Genomic DNA, 17,319 nt, shown 5'->3' on the forward strand with positions numbered 1-17,319 from the left:
GCTCCTCAGCCTTTTCTTCTCTTCTTTAGAAGAAATTATTTTTTTAATATTTCTCCTCATAAGTTTCACAATTTTCAACCTTCGGGTCTTTATCCTTTGACCTCTCTTCAAATATTCCTCCATTAAGTACATACATTTTCTTCTAAAATCATGAGGTGAGGAAAATGAATTTTTATATCTCTTCATGAAGTAAATAATTAAGGTTACAGAAATGATCAAAATACACTCATAGCTTAGAAGGATTACAACTGCATTAGTAAATTTTCCCTCTTAGCAAGTATTCCTATCTATCCTTCACCCGGTTACCCCTATTGTTAGCATCCTACGTTACCACCAAACATTGGTCAAAGCTAAGAAATCATCATTGGTACATTAACAAAACTCCAGAATGTATTTAGATTTCACTAGCTTTTTCACTAATGTCCTTTTTCTGTTGCAGGATCCAATCCAGGAAAACCCATTATACTCTTGTCATACCTCCTTAGTCTTCTCTGATCTGTGACAGTCTCTCACATAATTGTTTTTCAGCACTCCAATCGTTTTGAGGAATAATAATCAGGTATTTTGTTGTGTGTTCCTCAGTTTGGGTTTGTCTGATTTTTTCCCCTCATGATTAGACTGGGTAGACTAGGATTGTGGGTTTTTATACCCACAGAGAAATATATCTATAGAGGTACCCTTCTCATCACATCAGAACATGATGTGGACATGACTTATCACTGGTGATGTTTACCATGATCACTTGGTTAAGGCAGTGTCCTACCACCTTTCTTTGCTGTAAAGCTACTATTGTCCCCTTTCCATACTCTATTCTTTAGAAGTGAGTCAGTAAGTCCGGTCCAGTCCTCAAGCGCTTGGGGCTTGGGCTGGAGCACATTTGACATGAAGAGTTGCATTTATTTACAGTAAGTTGGAAACAGAAGAAATGAGTCAGGAGAAGAGGATGGGAAAACTAAGAAGTTTCCAGCTATTTACCAGACAAGGATTTCAATAATTTTGATCAAAATGTCTTTTTAAGGAGTTTACAAGGCTTGTGTAATAAAGTAGCTTTTCCATTTTCTCCTTAAGAATCATCCAAAAGAAATAAGAACATGAAACAAAAATTGTAAACTTCGACTTCTAAGAAATTAGAAACGCAAACCCACAACACATGAGGAAGGGCTATCAAATGCAGAGTGAAGATGTTGAGGAAAGATGCCCATCCCTGCAGCTCTCAGGCAAACTTAGCAAGAAAAAGAAGTCAGACAAAAGAAGAAATCGGAAAATTAAATGCACAAACATTAGAAAAGAGGTAATAAAATTACCCATCATTTGGGCTTCCCTGGTGGTGCAGTGGTTGAGAGTCCGCCTGCCGATGCAGGGGACACGGGTTCGTGCCCCGGTCCGGGAAGATCCCACATGCCGCGGAGCGGCTGGGCCCGTGAGCCATGGCCGCTGAGCCTGTGCATCTGGAGCCTGTGCTCTGCAACGGGAGAGGCCACAACAGTGAGAGGCCCGTGTACCGTAAAAAAAAAAAAAAAATTACCCATCATTTATAGATGTGATTATTTTCAAGTAAAACCCAAGAAACGCATTTAAAATACTGAGAATTTAGTAACGTGGCTGTGATGGTTAATTTTACATGTCAACTTGACTAGGTCAAGAGATGTGGGAATAGCTGGTTAAACATCATTTCTGGTTGTGTCTGGAGGGTGTTTCAGGAAGAGATTAGCATTTGACTTGCTGGACTAAGTAAAGCAGAAGGCCCTTCCCGACGTGGGTGGGCAATCGTCCAATCGCTGAGGGCCTGAACAGAACAAAAAGGTGGAGGAAGGTTAAATCCCCTCTCTGCCTGACTGTATGAAGGCTGGGACACTGATCTTCCTCTGCCCTCGCAGTCTTGGTTCTTAGGCCTTCAGACTGGACTGGACTCTACACTGCGGACTCTGTTGCTCTCAGGCCTTTGGACTACACCACTAGCTTTCCTGGGTCTCTAGCTTGCAGGTAACAGATTGTAGAACTTCTCAGCTTCCATAATCATCTGAGTCAATACTTTTTAACAAATATATATTACGTTTCTCTGGAATTAATGAATACAGTAACAAAAGCACAAAATTAGCATAAAGGACTAGATAACCTTATAATGAAAAGACATCATTTATAGAATACTAAATAAAAATAAGCTACTTTATAAAACTAAAAAGAAATATTATATTAATAGTTATACTGACATCCCTAATAAGAATAATCAACACCAAGATATCAATTCTAAGTTAACTCCTGACTTAACACACAGCCAATATCAACCTACAGATACAATTTCAGGGAAAGGCTAGAAAGATTGATTCTAATATTAATATAGAAAGATAAATCCATAAAAAATGGCAAAATAACAGGAGTGGAAAATCAATTAGTGGAAGTCAGGGGTTGGGTGTTGGGGGAGTTGACTACAAAAAAGCAACATGAGGGAGTTTTGGAGTGATGGACTGTGCTGGTTGGATACACAAGTTCAAGAATTTGCCAAAATCCAGAGAAATGTACCTCACAAGGAATAAGTTCTACTGTATATAAATAAGTGTGCCAGAAAAAGAATATAACCCACAAGAATAGTCAAAAAGTTCTGTAAGAGAAAAGTAATGAGGAGAAACTAGCTCTACCATATCAAAACATACCATAGTGCTAAAATAATCTAAACAGTGTGGTACTGGCTGATGAGTAGGCAGATCCATGAAACAACCGATGACAAAGTCCAGAAATGAACCCAAAAATATAAGGGAATTTAGTACAGAACACTTGCAGTCAAGAGAGAAAAGATGGAGTTTTAAACACATTAGGTAGCATCTTGGAAGGAAAAAAAAACGTTGGATCCTTACCTCCTACCTTCTATCAAAATACATTCCAGATGGATTCTTGTTAGATAAAGGATATAAATCTGAAACATAAAACTTTAAAACCAATAGAAAAAAAATGGCAGAATTATTTTACAATCATGGAATAAGAAAAACCTTTGTTGGTATGACACAAAATGTGGTAGTCAGAAATGAGTATTAAAAAATGACATAAAACTATACAAAAATAAAAAATTTCTGCAAGTATCATTTGTTAAAAAAATGCATACACTGTATAGATATATGTATAGACTAGATCTAAACATGTAATACTGGCAACAGTGACTACCTCTGGGGGAGGAGACTGAGAAAACTAAAGCTAGAGCTTGTATTACTTATGTGTAGTTATCTACAAAAATATGAATATTTTTCATTGTTTACTTCTATGCATCAACTTAAATAACTGAAAGCTCCCCATAAAAAATGTTCCTCATAAGAAACATCCAATATAAATATCCAATTTAGAAATACCATGCATAACATACATTTCCTAGTACAATGCTTGATATACAAGAGGTGCTTAAATTATGTAGGTAGCTATTATTCGCCATTGTCTTCAGACAATACATAATTATTTTGAAATTCATCCTTACTATTTTCAAAGTTGAGAATTCTATAGATGGTATCACTAAACACTGTAATAAAAAAAATTCCTTTTTCCAGAAATAATTTCAGTTGGCCAACACTCAGTTAATGGGAATATTTAAATAACTGCCATTTAGGCTCTTCAACGTCTGATCACACACCCTTTGCACTTACACTCTCGGCCAACTGCACTGCTTTACAATTCCTGACTATGTCCTTGCTTTCCTCCATACTTTTGAAAATACTGTTTCTTCTGCTGAGAGAACTTTACCCCATCTGCCTACTGAAATCACTCTTCCTAACAGGGCCAGCTCAAATCCTGCTTATCCACAAAGCTCTCCTCAAACTTTGTGAACAGGTGTATTACATACACACACAAAGAGAAAGGCAACAAAAGATATAAGAAAATACAAAGGCAGAATGATCAATTTAAAAAGTTATTTATTAAACAAGTATATTCAAAAGTCCAACTTTACTGGATCCCTTTGAAACATCTATTCTGGGAAGAAGTATTTTGTCCAACTTTCTAATGATAAGAGAAATGATAAAAATAGAACAGGTATGAATAACATTTTAAAACAAACAAACAATAAAGCACATGGTAAATTTAGAAATAAAAATAAAAACACACAAACATACAAACTATTGAAGTATGAAAGCAAAACATTTCGTATGTTTTTAAATGCTTCTGGTATACTCACATGAGAGCCAAACTGTCTATGTCCAAGTTAATAAACAGTACATAAACACCTTTTTAAGGTACCATACTTAGAGAAATAATTTTAGAATATGTATTGGGCATATAAATTGTCCACATTTGGCAAACATATTCTACATATGAATGTATTCACTCATACTTAGTGAAAAAAGGAACTTAAAATTTAACCATCTTGAGAACTGTGGATTTGATAGTTCTGTTAAATTCCAACATCATAATCACCAAATGTGCTATCAAAAAAGTTATTCAAATTTCTTTTTAAAGCTGCTTCTGAAAATTTCAGTATTTTAGAGCAAAAGAAAACATCATGTATTCTTGCTTATGAATTCTGATGCTTAGTTTCTATGGCTAACACGCAAAAAAATATGTAATAGAGAAGATTCCTATAGAAAAGCCTCTGTCTTTCAGTAGTTCCAAATGGTGTTATACAATATTTCACTGGAAATAGTGGTTTTACCACAGATTTGGCTGTAGCTTCTGTTTAAAACATAACTTTGCCCCATAACATCCATCAAAGGCTTTAAAACATAATTGACTTTGGCAGTACACATGGAGATCATGATGTGAATGGGGACTGCCAGTGGATATGAGGGCCTTATGAAAGGGTTTGCTGTGTGTGTGTGTGTGTGTGTGTGTGTGTGTGTGTGTGTGTATTTTAAGGAGGAAACAGGATGAAATGGTTTATTCAGAACTATAAAACACATTTTCCTAATTAGATTTCAATTGTATAAATAATGTAAATCAAATGTTTAGAACTTGAATCTCTATGGGAGGCAACTATCTTTTTTTCCTTTTATCATTCTTTATAGCTGACAAAGCTTTAGTTACATATATTCTTCTGAACACTGAGGAAAAGGTCTCCTTTGCCCCTTCTCAGTCTGAAAGAGAAGGAGAACGAACAGACCTGCCACTGGCGGGGCTGGAGAAAGTGAAAGGCTCCTTGTCCTTTTCTTTGCTATCATGCTTATGCTTGTGCTTATGCTTATGTTTGTGCTTCTTCTTCTTTTTCTTGTGCTCATGGTGATGGTGGTGATGGTGGTCGCTGTGTTTGGAGGACGTAGATTCTTTAGTAAATACTGAGAGTGGAGCTGCTGCAACTGGATGCATACTCATCTCCAAAGGTGATTGTTCTTTACCTTCAAGATTAAAAACACCCAAATGAATTCCTGTTAATAACAAGGAAAGTGAAATGAAAGTAAGAGGGAGTTGGTGACAGTACAGAAAAGACAATGGATTCCCAAGTGTTTATATCACTTCCATGAAAAAAATCAGGAATGGGAGAAGTATCCAAGTAAGACATCCAATTAGTTACACAAAGGTAAGTTTTCAGCATTGTGACCAGGAAGTGAGTATTTCAATTCCTTGTAGTCTGTACAGATTATGATACATACCAGTGTGTTATCCAACCATCTTCTAAAAATTAATATTCAATATTTTAAAGTACTATGAAGTGACAATGACTAGATGTGTGTGTTACAGATTAAGACTGACATTGGTCAATGAAAACATAGCTCCTTAACCACAGTTCTGCTCTATGGTATTCGGGTGGGCGGGGGAGATTAGCACTACAGGCATAGTTCGTTTCATTGCACTTTGCAGATACTGCGTTATTTACAAATGAAGGTTTGTGGCAACCCTGCCTCGAGCAAATCTATTGGAACCATTTTTCCACCAGCATTTGCTCACCTCTAGTCACTCTGTCACATTTTGGTAATTTTTGCAATATTTCAAAATACTTCCACCAGCAAAAAGATTATGACTTGCTAAAGGTTCAGATGATGGTTAGCATTGTTTAACTGAGGTATGTACATTCTTTTAGACACAACACTATTGCACACTTAGTAGACTACAGTATAGTATAAATATAACTTAGATGCAATGTCAAACCAAAAACTTCAGCATGTATTTTATCTCACCTAGAAATGGATCAAATGTCTTTGAAGGTTCTTTCCATTTCCAATGTTCTATCAGCCTAGGAATCTATAATAGTGAGTAGTTCTCAGACTCTAGTGTACGGGAATTTCTTGCTTCCTCCATACCCTACAATTCTTGGGCCATACCCAGAGAATTCTCTCTCTGTATTACTCTAGGTTAATGGCACTGCTTTACATGCAGCCAAGTAAGAAAAAAACTTAAGAATCATCTCAGGTGCCCTCCCTTCCAGATCTAGCTGCTTACCAAATCTTGTTTATTCTTACTTACAAGAATCTCTTTAATCTGCCTCTCTATCCCCCCTGCAACTGTACTAATTCAGACCACCTCATCTCATTTGGATCACAGTACTAGTCTCCTATGAACTGGTTTCTTTGCCTGAAGTGTCTTACACTTGAATCCACACTTTACATAGCTTCACAGCAGCGGTTCTCAAACAGGGGCAACTTTTCTCCCCAGGGGTTGTTTGACAATGTCTGGAGACGTTTTTGTTGTCACGATTAGGGTGGGATGGGGGGAGGAAGTGTTAGCCTGACTGTGCATAGAGGCTAGGGATGCTGCCAAACATTCAAAACACAGGACAGCCTCCTAGAGCAAAGAATTCTCATGGCCAAAAATGTCAACAGTGTTGAAGTTCAGAGGCCCTGCTGCATAGTTATCTTCCTAAAAACAAAGCTATCATGATTACTTGTTTAAAAACTCAGGTAGTTCTACTAGCAGAACAAAATCCTTAGACTTCAGTACAGCAATTTCTGAAAAAAAATATATTTTTTATTCAGAGTAGTCAAAAAACCAAGCTTTTCACTAAAATGGACTTTAATGTAGTAGTTTCTTTTCCTTTTTAAAATGTAAATTCTCAGTGCTGATTTTGATCCAATCCGGCTCCAAGCCATGTTTTTACCAAAACAAGCATCACCATAGAAGTTTTCTAAAAATCACTTTCACCACTAATTTTAAGGACAGTTTACAATCTGTCTTGAATTTACCTTATCTTCCACTATTCCTTTCTATATATTCCAGACTAGCCCTTTCGTAACTCTGTGTATTTGTAAATGCTATTCCTACGCTTGGAACGCCCTTCCCTTATTTCTTTTCTGACTTGCACATTCATTTACAAATATCAGGAACTACATGGGAACTGGAAAAACAGGGATAAACTGGACAGATCTCAGTTCTCCTGGAGCTTACAAAGTAGCAAAGAAGAACGAAATTGAATAAGTACTCCCGATTAATAAAAAGACAAAACACAGAGTGAAACTGGAGCACAACAGGAGACTTAAATTAGTGGGGCAGTGGGAATCAAAAACAAACTTCTCCAAGGAAGTTATGTTTAAACTGTAACCTAAAGGAGGAGAAAGGAAAAGAAAAAAACATTTTAGGTTCTTATTAATTTAAAACAGCTTAAATGTCATTTTTGAGGGAAGTTTTCCCCAAACTGTCCAAAAAATTAGTTCCCACAACATAATACAGATGAGGAAATTAAGACACACAGAAATTAAGTGACTTGCCCAAGGTGGTACTGGCAAATCTGAGCTACGAAACCAAAGAGCCTGGACTCCAGAGTCTGTGGCCGCAGCCACTCTGCTCATCTGCACACGGCGTGGTGCACACTGTCGCACATCTTTTTATCTTGGGGTCTCTTTCATTAGACTCACAGCTCCTTGAGGACAGGGCATCATCTTTGTATGTCAGTGTATTGCACAGCATCTAGCATCCTCATACCTCCACCTCCCCAAAACTTGCTAAATGAATGAATGAATATAACAGAATTATGCAATTGTTGTGTTTCTTTTTAAATAGGATGTCAGGTGAACTTAGTCAAACTAAATGCATTCTGAAGGTCACTGATTTTGAAGAGAGAGGAATAAAGTACAGAAACTATTACAGACCATTCATTAAACTGGTATGGACTACTGTACCTTCTTTGTGTCGGGCACTGTTCCAATATTTTAGAACAAGCTAATGTGTTACAGTTCCTGTTCGCAAGAATTATTCACATTTTACTACCGCAAAATTACTTTTTATCACTGTTGTGGCCTCTCCCGTTGTGGAGCAACAGCCTCCGGACGCGCAGGCTCAGCGGCCATGGCTCACGGGTCCAGCTGCTCCGCGGCACATGGGATCTTCCCGGACCGGGGCACAAACCCGTGTCCCCTGCATCGGCAGGCGGACTCTCAACCACTGCGCCACCAGCAAAGCCCAAAATTACATTTTTTATATTCATGATTTTGGGGTAAAGCTAACACTAACAGTAATGTAAAAAAAACGGGGGGGGGCTTCTCTGGTGGCGCAGTGGTTGAGAATCCGCCTGCCGATGCAAAAGAGAGAGAGAGAGATTATATATATAAGCTAGTTTGGGGACTCTATCTTTTGCAATAATTGGTGCCCAGATATTCTTCAGAAAAAGAAAAAATTTGAGAGATATCTGATTTATAGTTAAGTTAAATATGCCACTATATAATTTTAATTTATATTTTAAATGAACTATATAAATATATTCTCCATTCTATAAATATGGGAATATAGGTCCCTACCTAACAGAGTATAGCCAAGTGACAAGGAGAAGTAATAGAGCTTCATAAACAAATTCCTTTAACTCCTATCTCATTATTTAGTCAGTCTACATCAAGAGACTTTGCAGCTTTGCAATTGGCTGTCTGCACTACTGGGAGTCTGAGGTCCTTTTCTGCACCGAGAGAAGTTTCATCATCTAATCCTAAACACCGACTTGGATTGCAGAAAAGCCAACGATTATACTAGAAACTGTACTTCCCAGTAGAGGCAACTGGCAAGTATACAACTGAGTGTACTCTTTTCCAAGGAATACTAATAGCCCCTTCAAAAGTAAATTCAATCTCTTGTCTAGCAGTCTTACACTTTGCATTCAAGATATACTGATTAGAATTCTTGCATTTCTCTTGATTTGTATGAAGTCTATTAAGAAGACAATGGATTAGCTAGATCCAAGGATAAAGGTGTTAGAAACCAGGACTCCTAGGACAAATGGCTGATTCCAGGTCTGGCTAGAATATTTACAAGATGAGCCTGAAACATCTGGTATAATAATAGAAAGGAAGTTTAAAGCCTTCTCAAGAACTCAAGAGTCAAGAGTTCTCACCAATCGAAGCTGGGAAAATATGAATATTGATAATATTCTGTAATTGATGATAATTGATAATATTCTGTAATGGACTAGAACTAATTGATCACCATTGGAGGATGCTAGCCAAATTATTATTTTGAAAATTATTAAATACATAGAGAGAATCAAGTCTTTATCTTTCTTTTGCTATATGATCTATACCAATGGCTAACAGCAGGTGAGGGGCAAGTTAGCTTTATAGAAATAATCAGCTTATAAATAAAAACAGAAAGATGAATTAGAATATCACCATCTTGTAACCCTTAATGAATTAATGGATCCAGGCCTTGAACACCTTAGTGGCTAACCTCACAAAAAATCAACCAGACATTGTATGCTTCCAGATGGAAGAACACACTACCATCTATAACCCTGATTCCAATTAAGTTTCTAGATATAATTACAAATTTAAAGGAAATACAGAGGACTCTAACATGTTAATTACACCACAGGTATACAATTAGCAAAATACAGACTTGAAAACTACAGATCAAAACACTGGAGTTTATAACATTGTAAAGGGGAAAAAAGAATGGACTGGAAACTTTTAATTTTAAAAGATGTAAAGGATATATCAGCCAACTGCAATGTGTAGACCCTATGTGGACAGTGATTCAAACAAATAAATTGTTAAAAATTAAAATAAAAATAATGGCATTTATGATTCAACTGAAATGTAAACAGTGACTGTATATTTAATGATATGAAAAAACCATTTATTTTTTAAAGTACAAGAATATTATTGTGGTTATGACTTTTTAAAGTCCTTATCTTTTAGAGATACACACAAAATTACCTATGCATAAAATGATATGTGGGATTTGTTTCAAAATAATTCAGAAAGGTGGAAATGGGAAAGGGTATAGATAAAAAACAAAGCTGACCATGAGCTGATTGATCATTTCTGCATCTGAGTAATGGATACATGGGGGTTCATTACACTAGTCTGACTACTTCACAGTTTTCTATAATAAAAGTGTTTTTTAAAAAGGAGAAGTTAAGGCAAATTGGCACTATTCGTGAAAATGTTAAATGCTCATATTTTTTAAATTAGAAAGTTCATTTCTAGAAACATATCCCACAAACATGCTCATGCATAAGTGCAAAGAAATATATACAGAAATATTCATTAGAATAGTGTTTCTAACAACAGAACATCTAATAAAACCTAATGTTACCCTAGCATCACCACTAACCTTTAGCTCGTAAGTTTTCATTTATTATAGACAATATATATTTTTTATTTGTTTAATTTCTTTCCTGAACAATTTTTACCAGGTCTAATTCAAGGTGATAAGAAAGTACAATTTCCTACCCATGTGGACCTGTATAACAGTAAGATTTGGGACACATACAAGCTTACTTTCACACTAGCATAATGAGGTCAACTATAGAATCTCTATTGAGAAAAATGCGTACATTACCATCCCTGTGACACAATGCATAATCCCACATATCATTTTAGGGGTTTACAAGATGCCTGGGAACTTGAGGCCCACCCAAGGTTAGGTGCCACTCATTTTAAGGCTAATGAAAGCCCTTTTATAATTAAATCGCTTTGCTGTACACCTGAAACTAACACCGTAAATCAACTAAACTCCAATATAAAACAAAATTTTAAAAAAATTAAAAATAAAACTAATGAAAGAACTTTTAGTGACACAAAATATATGTCTCTATTGCAGATAGAAGATATACCAAGAAAAGGAGATAAAAATAATTCACAATATTATGATTTGCCTATTTCATGTTATAGGGAAAGAACAAAACATGTTCAGTTTTGTTGTTCTATCTAACATAAAATCTTTCCTAGAGACCTACTGAATTCACTATGGATAAGGGTTAGCTGCAGTCAATTTAACAAATGCAAAACAAACAGAAAGGGGTACTTAATACACACCTAAGGTGGAAGCTTTCGGGCCCATCTGATAAAAGTGCTGGTAACAGTGAGTAACCTGCTAATTCTATTAAATTTATCGCACTAGGTATACATTTAAATTTAACACAAAACCTGCAGTTTCTATTAGGAAATGTGTGAAGTCTGTTCTTCAGTTTCTTTAGATCAAAAAAAGTAAAGTGTAGAATTATATCATTATAATTTAAAGAAAAAAATCAAAGTCTTTTTCATGTTAGACTTTCAAAAGAAAGAACTCTAGCTTTTTTTTTTTTTTTTAAACAGATTTCTATACCAGAATAGTGCTTTTCTGACTTAGGCAAGAATTTGTCACATAGTACAGCAGCCCTGGCTAGGCAATTGCAGCAACTCTTCTTTTCTTCCCTACAGAAACCACCAGGGACTTCCCTCCGCTCCTCATCACTGCAATCCCCGCAGCAACCTGGGAGACAGACCAGCGGCCTCAGGCGCTGCAGCGGTGGGAGAGGAGAGGACGTGGTATGCTCAACCCATCACACCATGCGACCCACGCAGCCCTTTCTCCGGATTCCCTTCCTTAACTCAGGAGAAGGAGAAAGTTAAGCAATGAAGGAAAACATCCCTGCCGCTTCTCCTTTCTTACCCCAAATGGCTTAACCTACCAAACACATATCATCCCTACCCTAAAATATGCCCCTCACTATCATATGCAAGGAAAGAGAAAACTGGTGGGGTGTTAGAAAGTAAACCACGACCTATCCTCTACTTAACAGTGTCCACCCCTTCCAGATGACATCTGCAACACATTCCAGTTCTCAACTGCCATCTGGCACGCTGGCTCTGAGGCAGCCATCTCAGACTTCATCTCAGCACATGAAAAAAACACCAGGGGTCTCAAACTCAAAAGTCTTCAACCTAAGGAGACAGCATAAATGAGTAAGCAGACTACCGGGTGCAAAAACAGAAGGAATCAATGGAATGGAAAGCACATCCCTGCCTAAGAGGGCCTCTCAGTTAACTCTTTTTCAAGAGAAGCTGTTAATCCAAATCTTTATTTGCAGTCTCTTCATTTTTAGTCAACTACTTCAAAAATTTTTGTAAGAATTCTATAGCCAAATAAAAGATGCCTCAGTTGGATAAGCTTCAATAAGGCCCCTCAAACCCACCTGTTAACTTTAATCTAGAATCCCTAGAGATTTAAGAGAGATCACAGCTTCCCTTACCACTATTCTATGCCTCTTCTCCAGAACCCCCAACTCTCAACCCCAGGCCAAGGTAGCTACCACAGTAGGAGATCCCAGCTTCTGTTCCTGTTTTACTGCCAACTTTACCTGGGTTAGGTTAAAGTTGTGCTTCCAACAGCCCAAAATATAGAGCTCTTAGTACCCTTTCTCTTAGAAATACTGTGACACACAGTGGTTAGGTTTGATACTTCTATTCTTCAATATAGTATAAGTTAAAAAGGGTTTTTGTTGGCTAGTTCGGGAAAGCTACTTATCAAATATAACAATATGTCTATGGGAAAACTGTTTTTAGAATTCCAAAATAAATACATGTATAAATAAACTTTTGGAACACTATTGGTAAAACGAATGTTTTCTAAATTCTAATAATGACACTGTTGAATTTTAAGACTTGCTCAGTGGTCATAGGGTACTGGACAGCATAATTACATTTAAGGGAAATTACAAAGGCACATTAAAGAATATATTCAAAATTAAGTTTTATAGATCAGTCTATATAATATACTGGTATACAATTTACTTCGTGACATAAAAGGGCCCTACACTGAAGCAACCAAAGCTAAAATGTTAATGTTTTCCTATTCCCTACCACTACCCCTTTATCTCCTCTCCAGTCTTCCCATAAGATGCCATGAGAACTGTAAGACTGTAAAGAGATTCCAAAAAAAGTAAAAATGTAATTTTTAAAGCAATATGAAACAAAGGCACACTGGTGGGCACAAAAAGGTGTTAAGATTTGTTTCTATTCATATGTTAGCATGCCACATCACTAGGATAAACCAAACAAACATACTCAGAATTTTTACTGGAACAAGAATTTATCTGACTGCTGGAATTTAGACAGAATTTACTTTTTTTTAAAGGCATGGAAGATAGGCAGAAGCATCACTCTCAAACTATATCAAGAGGTTTGAAATGCCCTACACTTCATAATTTTAAAAGATGTAGAAAACTTCCATGTCTGAAAAAGTTTTAATAAGTATAATGATAATAAAGCAAATTTACACCAAATCCCAAAACAAAAACAGAGAATACAAAATCGGGAAGGGCCGAGAAATGTCAAAATTCACTTATTAAAGTTAAGTGCTAAAGTCTCCAGCTGACTTCTTTCTGAAATATATTTTGTGAGAATCTGTTACAATAAATGCATAAAGCACACAAAGAGATACAAGCAACCAACAGTCTGGGGTCTCAATACCAAAATATTTTGAGGTGTTGCTTTTGTTCAGTCTCCTACTAACCACAGCTGATCCCTAAGCTCCTCAAATCATTAAACAGTTACTCTTTTGTTTATATGATAAAAACATGGTTTATATAAACAAAATCCATCAGCTGGAATTTTAAAGCCTGACTAATGACTTCTGGAAGAAGTATTCTTTAAAAATGATTTTGCTTATGTATCTTGTTTTTCACTCCCTGTCCCTCCAAAACTTGAAGACTGAATCTTTGTTCACCAGCATCACAAGTTTACTCTTTATTTGGATTATAGTCTTCTAAGCAAAAGAAGAACAGGGTAAGTAGAAGACAATGTACAATAGTAAAACAGGTAATAGCCACATCTGAACTGAATTATCTTTCATAAACTTAAGTCCAATTAGTATGAAATAAATTTAAAAGACAAAATATGTTAGTTTTCTAGGTATATATAGCATCAAGTTTTCATGATTGACCATGAATGACCAATTGTAAACCTGTCAGGGGGAGGCTGAGAGGGAAGTAAGTAGTTGATTTTTATATTTTATAAAAGTATGAAGGTATAGATTTCACACTTGCTACTGAGGCTGACATTTGTCATATTACAGTATTCTTAGAAAATGCACTGCAAGGAAAGATCAAAATGTTAATATAATGAGTATCTTTAAATGGCATTAAATAGGGGATGCTTTTTTTCTCTCCTTTCTACTTTTCTGTTATTTCAAAGTTTTATACAATAGGAGTATATTACTTTTGAAATAGCAAAACGCCTAATTTAAAAGTCTTTAAGCCAAAGCAATATTAAGAAAGAAAAACGAAGCTGGAGGAATCAGGCTCTGTGACTTCAGGCCACACTTCAAAGCTATAGTCATCAAAACAGTATGGTACTGACACAAAAACAGAAACATAGACCAGTGGAACAGGATAGAAAGCCCAGAAACAAACCCGTGCACCTATGGTCAATTAATCTATGACAAATGAGGAAAGAATACACAATGGAAAAAAGACAGTCTCTTCAATAAGTGGTGCTAGAAAAACTGGACAGCTACATGTAAAAGAATGAAATCAGAACATTCTCTAACACCATATACAAAAATAAACTCAAAATGGATTAAAGACCTAAATGTAAGACTGGATACTATAAAACTCCTAGAAGAAAGCATAGGCAGAACACTCTTTGACATAAATCGTAGCAATATCTTTTTGGATCTGTCTCCTAGAGTAATGGAAATAAAAACAAAAACAAACAAATGGGACCTAATGAAACTTAAAAGCTTTTGCACAGCAAAGGAAACCATAAACAAAATGAAAAGACAACCTACAGATTGGGAGAAAATATTTGCAAACTATGAGACTGACAAGGGATTAAGTTCCAAAATACACAAACAGCTCATACAGCTCAATATCAAAAAAGTAAACAACCCAATCAAAAAATGGGCAGAAGATCTAAATAGGCACTTCCCCCAAGAAACATACAGATGGCCAACAGGCACATGAAAAGATGCTCAACATCACTAATTATTAGAGAAATGTAAATCAAAACTACAATGAGGTATCACTTCACTCCAGTCAGAATGGCCATCATCAAAAAGTCTACAAATAATAAATGCTGGAGGGTGTGGAGAAAAAGGAACCCTCCTACACTGCTGATAAGAATGTAAATTGGTGCAGCCACTAAGGAATATACTATGAACATTCCTTAGAAAACTAAAAATATCAAGTTACCATATGATCCAGCCATCCCACTCCTGGGCATTTATCCGGAGAAAAACATAATTCGAAAAGATACATGCACTCCAATATTCATAGTGGCACTATTTAAATACAATAGCCAAGACATGGAAGCAACCTAAATGACCAGTGACAGATGAATGGATAAAGAAGGTGTGGTGTATATATACAATGGAATACTGTATATATTCAGCCATAAAAAAGAATGAAATGATGCCATTTGCAGCAACATGGATGGACCTAGAGATTATCATACTAAGTGAAGGAGGCCAGACAGAGAAAGACAAATATCATATGATATTTGTTTATATGTGGAATCTAAAAAAAACAACAACAAATTAACTTACTTACAAAACAGAAATAGACCCACAAAGAAAACAAACTTATAGTTACCAAAGGGGAAAAGGGGGGAAGGAATAAATTAGGAGTTTGGGATTAACATATACACACTATTATACATAAAGTAAATAACCGGCAAGGACCTACTGTATAGCACAGGGAACTATACTCAATATTTTGTAATAACCTATAAGGGAAAAGAATCTGAAAAAGAATATATATATACATATGTATAACTGAATCACTGTGCTGTATATCAGAAACTAACACACTGTAAATCAACTACACTTCAATAAAAAATAATAATATATGTAGCTTACATTTGAAAAAAAAGTCTTTATGTCAGATAATATAGAGTCAATGTGTTACAAGAAAAGCAAGTCCTGAGATCTGTCGTTTTTAATGTATTCTTTAAGTTGATAAAGAAACTTTATGAAGTTAATAGATTCGTTCTTGAGCAAAATAACAACAGCAATGATAATAATAATTTCACCTGTTCCCTTTCGTGCAAGTTCCATATTCCATTGGGGTTTTGTGGTGGGTGTGCCATCAGAACCTGATGAGTGCTGGGGGATTAACGCAGATCGGGAGCTGGCTGGCCGATATTTGGAGAGCCCTAAAATGCCAAAGAAGAGCGAAAACAGAGATTTATTTCTTTGTTTCCCCAAAGAAGAAAACAGTCTGAAGGTTTTTATAAGTTAACCTTAAAGCCAGAATCAGTTCAACAGTAAAATTCCAATAATAAAAAGAATACTACTTTTTTAAAGTACTGAAGATCCCCCATTTGATTTACTTGTTTGTCATGGTTCCAATATACTTAAGCCTGAGAAAAATACACATTCAAGAAAGACAGTATACCTGACTAGACTGCTGAACATATAAATTGGAGTCTACATTCTGGGGCAGAACCATGTCATGTTTTTTATTATTTATGTGGAACTTTGCATATAGTAAAGCATGCCTGCTCCCCCCAAAACTTATTAATAAATTCTATTATAATATTTACTCAACAAATAGATCAAAATAATTTAGGGATTACAGAAGATATTTAAAACAGGAACGTTTTAATGGTATAATGTGAACAGCACTGTAGTTATCAGGAGACCCAGGTTCTAATTCCAAATTATCCACAAATTAGATATACAGTCCAGGTAAGACATTTATTTTTTTGTGCCTCAATTTCATTTGTCACATGGAAAAGTTCAAGGATTTGGGTCTAGCACTGAGTTGGCTATTACTTGGGTGTGTCATTTAGGGTAAATCATTTAATATCTCTCTGCTTAAATTTCCTTGTCTGTAAAATTCACAGAATAGATAAATAACTGTTAAGACCTCTTACAATTATAAAAGCCAAAGAATTCACGACCTGTCAGTTTTCAAAGATAATTAGGTTCACATTCTACCTGATGCCAGTTTTCTACTAGCTCATCCTAGATTACTAGATAGTAAAAAGTACCTTAGGTCTCACAAATAAAATTAAACAAAAAGCCAAACAAACAAAAAGCAGACCAAGGTAGGTAAGGGAAACTTGCACAAATACAGCATGTTAAAAAAAAAAAAAAAGAAAAACACCTCATTCAAATGTAAAGATCATAAAATATAACCACAAGCAGCATGAAGTATAAATAGGATTTTCCAGTAAAAAGAAACAGGAACAGGACCTCCCGCACAAAAAAGAAAAATAGTCATATTCA

General features: G+C 35.8%; 1 protein-coding gene across 9 annotated transcripts in view; it reads right to left on the minus strand.

Annotated features, from left to right (window-relative positions):
• Positions 1-3,873: 3,873 nt before the first annotated feature.
• Positions 3,874-17,319, minus strand: part of TAF2 (TATA-box binding protein associated factor 2) — an 81,495-nt gene continuing 68,049 nt past the window's right edge. For 8 of the 9 annotated variants that reach the window (XM_024741231.1, XM_024741228.1, XM_024741230.1 and 5 more), the window contains 2 exons: positions 16,119-16,241; positions 3,874-5,306 (listed from right to left, as the gene is read on the minus strand). In XM_024741231.1, coding sequence (XP_024596999.1) covers positions 5,044-5,306; positions 16,119-16,241 — 386 coding nt within the window. In that variant the 3' untranslated portion in view covers positions 3,874-5,043. Of the gene's footprint in view, positions 5,307-16,118; positions 16,242-17,319 lie in introns of those variants that run through there. The other variant, XR_003002728.1, reaches the window with a different exon arrangement.

The sequence above is a fragment of the Neophocaena asiaeorientalis genome, unplaced genomic scaffold (genome assembly GCF_003031525.2).
Source record: "Neophocaena asiaeorientalis asiaeorientalis breed wild unplaced genomic scaffold, Neophocaena_asiaeorientalis_V1.1 scaffold177, whole genome shotgun sequence".
In the NCBI taxonomy this organism is placed as follows: Eukaryota; Metazoa; Chordata; class Mammalia; order Artiodactyla; family Phocoenidae; genus Neophocaena; species Neophocaena asiaeorientalis.